Source organism: Nicotiana tabacum, chromosome 11 (genome assembly GCF_000715075.1).
Source record: "Nicotiana tabacum cultivar K326 chromosome 11, ASM71507v2, whole genome shotgun sequence".
Classification (NCBI taxonomy): Eukaryota; Viridiplantae; Streptophyta; class Magnoliopsida; order Solanales; family Solanaceae; genus Nicotiana; species Nicotiana tabacum.
Genome location: NC_134090.1, coordinates 25,942,671 through 25,947,930, shown reverse-complemented (window position 1 = coordinate 25,947,930; position 5,260 = coordinate 25,942,671). Strand labels below are relative to the sequence as shown.

Genomic DNA, 5,260 nt, shown 5'->3' with positions numbered 1-5,260 from the left:
AAATCAAAATAGCAGAAACAAATACGGGGAAAGCAATTAATAGGGGATCAGGGCGTATATTCTTAAAGTGACCGGCCAAGTCATTAAATATAGATTAACTAATAATTCAAATAAAAGTGAAATCATTGCGGGACATCCGATATCTATGCTGAAACTGGCGATCACTAAAGCGGGGATTATCTGAAAAATAATCGAGAAATAAATTATTATCATCACCTTCACGATCTCGATTGATTACCAAATGACCTGGAACGAAGCCAACTCTGATAGGATCATTATTTCGATTTTCTTGCAAACATTGCAACACATAATTATTCATCTGAATTGCTTGCTTGAATATTTCACTCAATACTATAATAATTTTGGTATATCTGGAAATGACATATCTCCCAACTAAGTTATTATGCTATTTACCGTAGTTACAATTTTTATATATTTTAATTTAATGTATTTTTGATTTTTATGTATTTCCAATTTTAATGTATTTTTAATTTTCACTTTTCAATTTTAGCAACATCTAATATTTTATATTCGTACCTTTCAATTTTAGCAAAATCTAATATTTTATATTTGCACCATTCATTTTTTGATATGATTATATATTTTTTGTACAATTATAACTTATAATAAAATTAACTTACAGTTTTACATAAAAATAATAAATGCATGAAAATTAATTTATCATAATTATACGCCAAAGTTAAGATGTAAAATTAATATTATAAAGATATTACATAAACATAATTAAGTATATATAAAGAGATAAACTAAAAGAGTTAAATAATAAAATAATAATAAACAAAGCATGAATAGTAATGGAGGAGATGAATAGTGTACCCATATTTGAGGGAACACTATTCATTCCCCATTTTGGGAGAAAAAATGGGAGAAGGTCGGAGCTTCATTACCCTAAAAATTGCCCCCATCATAGAAAATGGAGTAAGGTTGGAAATGGCCAAGGCAGGAATAATACTAGTACCCACTTTGGACCCTTGTCATTGTCACTAACCAACCTACAATTTTTTACTGGCAAAATTTGTGACCACGTAGGTCTTTGGACCGTCCAAATTCTAGTCATAACTTTAAATTCTTAAAATTGGTTACTACCACGTAATTGTGGCTCTTAAAATTCTGCTATTCCAACTAGTGAAATACACCATATATTCTTGTCAAACACCTAAGAAGTACAAATAGCACAAAAACTAGGGAATTTGTTGCTTCTTTATATACACAGTATTTCCTTTAAAAACATAGTAAAATATTACAAAACAAGAAGTAGAAAAATGGTGATGTCTACATTGCTGAAATTTCTATATCCTCCACCACCATCTCTATTCATTACTACAATGTCTGTAATAAGTGTTGCTTCCTTAGCAAATGCTGGATTTTCTGAAATTAAAGGAAAACATATGCAGTATTCTAAGTTCTTTGTATCAAGTAAAAGTGAAAATGAGAAGAAGGCAAGAATTGAGAGTAAAAAAGGCATGCTTTTGTTGTATAGTCCTGCATTTCTTGCTGGTCTTGCTTCTTTTGCCATTTTCCCAAATGAGGATCTGAGATTTGCTTTGGTTTCTTCTGCTTTGACCATACATTTCTTCAAGAGAGTCTTAGAGGTATTGTTCAAAAAGTTTCTTTTAATATTATTTTTGATTTTTTTAATTTGCTCTCTTCATTTAGGTGTTTGAATGGATTTTGATATGAAAGTTCTTTATATTGTCACTACATAAAAGCCATTAAACTCTAATGGGTCATTTGGTAGGACGTATTAAGGAAAATAATATACTCTCCCGTTTCAATTTAAATGATATAGTTTGAGTTGATACATAGTTTAAGAAAAAAAAAAAAGGATTTTTGAAATATGTGGCCTTAAAAGTTTAAGGGGTAAAAGCTTTGAGAGGTCATGATATTTGTGTGGCCATAAAACTTCTCATTAAGGGTAAAGCGAGTAGAATTCAAAGTTTAAAGTAAATTGTTTCTAAATATAAAAATGTGACATTTTTTTGGAATAGACTAATAAGGAAGTTGTGTCATCTAAATTAAACAGAAGGAGTATATATTAGCTTTGATATTATTAATCCCTTGTATTGTAGTGTTTTTCAACTTATACATAACTAATACATGTATAGTTATACACCTTATTTGGTATTATTCTATGTAAAACTAATACATAGCAAACTTTGACACTAGTAATACCATAATTTTTAATACATGGATAAGTATGTATGCACCTCTATGCAATGCATGCATGTTATTTTTAATATACCAAATTATTAAACAGCGAATAAGAAATAATCGCAGCATTACTTATCCCAACGTTACTAATACACCCTACCAAATGACCCCTTACAATTTGGGAACAAACAAGGTCCACCATGTGGTTTGGTATTGTGAATGAATTTAGCCTTTTTAACTTTTGAAAAATTTAGACTAAGTTTAATTTTCACGTAGTCCGAGGTGAATTTATGATTTAGAGTAAGTGGATTAAGAATACGTGTAATCTTATTATATGTATATATACTTCGACCGAAAGGATGGTACAATTGATCAACAGAACCTGCTCTAAGTTTGCAACTGTGTGCAGTTGTTATAATAGCATTTTCAAGATTAAAGCTTTAAATTATCTTGAACAAATTCTAATATCTTTGGTTTGTTGATACTAGGTCCTATTTGTTCACAAATACAGTGGTTCAATGGATGTTGAGGCTACAACAGTAATATCATTTAGTTATTTCCTCTCAACTGTTACCATGATTTATGGTCAACACCTTAGTCAAGGTTTGCCAGAGCCATCCATTGATCTCAAATATGGTGGATTCATAATATTTTTGGTTGGTATAATAGGCAATTTTTGCCATCATTATTTGCTCTCAAATTTGAGAAACAAGGGTGAAAAAGAGTATAAAATTCCTCAGGGTGGCCTATTCAATTTTGTCATATGCCCACATTACCTCTTTGAGATTCTTGTTTTTGTTGGAGTTTCTTGCATTTCTCAAACATTATATTCAATTTCCTTCACTTTGGGCACAATGTTTTACTTGATGGGGAGGAGCATTGCTACAAGAAGATGGTACCAATCCAAGTTTGATGATTTTCCTAAGGATATCAAGGCACTCATTCCTTATATATTTTAGTCTACTTTATAGGGACCATTAATTTTTGTTAATGTACCTATGTCAAATAAGCATATGATTATTGTTTTTTTTGTGTGCAGATCCTTCAAAATGCATTGCATCTTAATATAAATTGAATGATTTTGTGACGGATACTTCATACTCATTATTCAATATATACTTGTACTGGATTTATGTTACTTAAATATTAGATGTTATAATAATTTATATGAGTTAGCATAAATAAAGAAACAAGAATTTATATATCCGATAACAATTTGTTTGCTTGTTTGAGAGTAAGGCATAATTGTTGTTGTAATGAATTATGAAAAGATTGACTTTGAACGAATGCGAGAATTATTTAGCCGTTATAACCACAATGAAAATACGAGCAGAATCGTTTCTTAAATCATCTTAATCAACTATTATATGTCAACTTATTTGATATTCTCTGACTCCCAAATTAACTATCTCAATCTTAATTTGGCTTCGGAAAAAAAAAAGAATCTAATTTTGGGTTATTGTCACAGATTTATGCGCACTTTTCTCAAACCAAAGATTAATCTTTATATCCTTAATAGTTGTCAATATTCTACTATCAAAATAGTATTTTGTATCACACCTTATTTTATTATTTTAAAGAATGTTCAGTTTTTACAAAAAACAAAAATAGCTTTATCTTGTTATAAATATATTATATTATGGATGCTTATTTGGTACTCCGTTGTAATATCCATATGGGATTCCGCCGTAAATATGTTTATCTATTTAGTACTCTATTTGAAATAAGCCTCCTAAAGAAACTTATCCTTTCGATACTCCGTTATGGATAAATATTATCCCCAGTGAAAGATTATCCATACCTAGTACAATAAGCTTATTCTTTCAGTACTCCGTTATGGATAAACATTACCCTCGGTAGAAAATTATTTATATCTGATACAACAACAACTTACACAGCAGCTTGCAGTAACAACTTACATAGCATCTTCATTTCTTCTATAAATAGAGGAGATTTCGGTTCATTATGTATATAAGTTTGAAGTCGAATAACATATCAGTTTCTCTCTATACTTATCTTTACTTTACAATCTTTATTTTATAACACGTTATCAGCACAAGACTCTGCCATCTCGAGCAAATACTTTGAAATTATCTGAGAATATGGATAATCCTCAAATTATATTTGGATCAAAGACAAATCATGAAAATATTTGTGTTATTGATAGTGGAACAACACATGCCATATTCAAGAATCAGGAATACTTTTCTTATTTACATAAGGAAAAAGCAAATGTTTCAACAATTTCTGGTAATATAAGTTTGATTGAAGGCTCCGGAAGAGCCATTATATTTCTGTCTAAGGGAACAAAACTTATTATAGACAATGTATTGTTCTCCTCCAAGCCTCGAAGAAACTTGTTGAGTTTTATAGATATCCGTCGAAATGGGTATCATGTTGAGACAATAGATGAAATGAACGTGGAATATCTTTGTATTACAAAGAATATTTCTGGCCAAAAATGCATTGTAGAAAAGTTACCAACTTTATCTTCTGGCTTATACTATTCAAAAATTAGTACAATTGAAGCACACTATATCGTAAATCAGAAGTTTACGGATTCAAATACTTTTGTGGTTTGGATGGCCGTTTGGGCCATCCTGGATCAATAATAATGAGACAAATTACTGAAAATTCGAGTGGGCATCCATTAAAGAATCTGAAGATTCTTACAAATGACGAATTTTCTTGTGATGCTTGTTAAGGCAAAATGATCACTAGACCATCGCCAATGAAGGTTGGCATTGAATCCCCTGCTTTTTTAGAGCGTATACATGAGGATATATGTGGACCTATTCACCCACCAAGTGGGTTGTTTAGATATTTTATGGTCCTAATAGATGCATCTTCAAGATGGTCTCATGTGTGCCTACTTTCATCTCGCAACCTGGCGTTTGAAAAGCTATTAGCCCAAATAGTTCGGTTAAGGGCACAATTCCCAAATTATCCTATAAAGGCTATTCGCCTTGATAATATAAGAGAATTCTCATCTCAAGCTTTTGATGATTATTGTCTATCAGTTGGGATAAAAGTTGAACATCCTGTAGCTTATGTTCATACTCAAAATGGTCTTGCAGAGTCATTTATT

The 5,260-nt window shown here is 30.6% G+C and overlaps 1 protein-coding gene across 1 annotated transcript; it reads left to right on the top strand.

Annotated features, from left to right (window-relative positions):
- The first annotated feature begins 1,136 nt into the window (after positions 1 to 1,136).
- On the top strand, positions 1,137 to 3,267 carry LOC107812573 (uncharacterized). The gene is made up of 2 exons (XM_016637718.2): positions 1,137 to 1,613; positions 2,661 to 3,267. The coding sequence occupies exons 1-2, from the start codon at positions 1,284 to 1,286 to the stop codon at positions 3,129 to 3,131; spliced, it is 801 nt and encodes a 266-aa protein (XP_016493204.1). The 5' UTR covers positions 1,137 to 1,283; the 3' UTR covers positions 3,132 to 3,267.
- Positions 3,268 to 5,260: the final 1,993 nt, after the last annotated feature.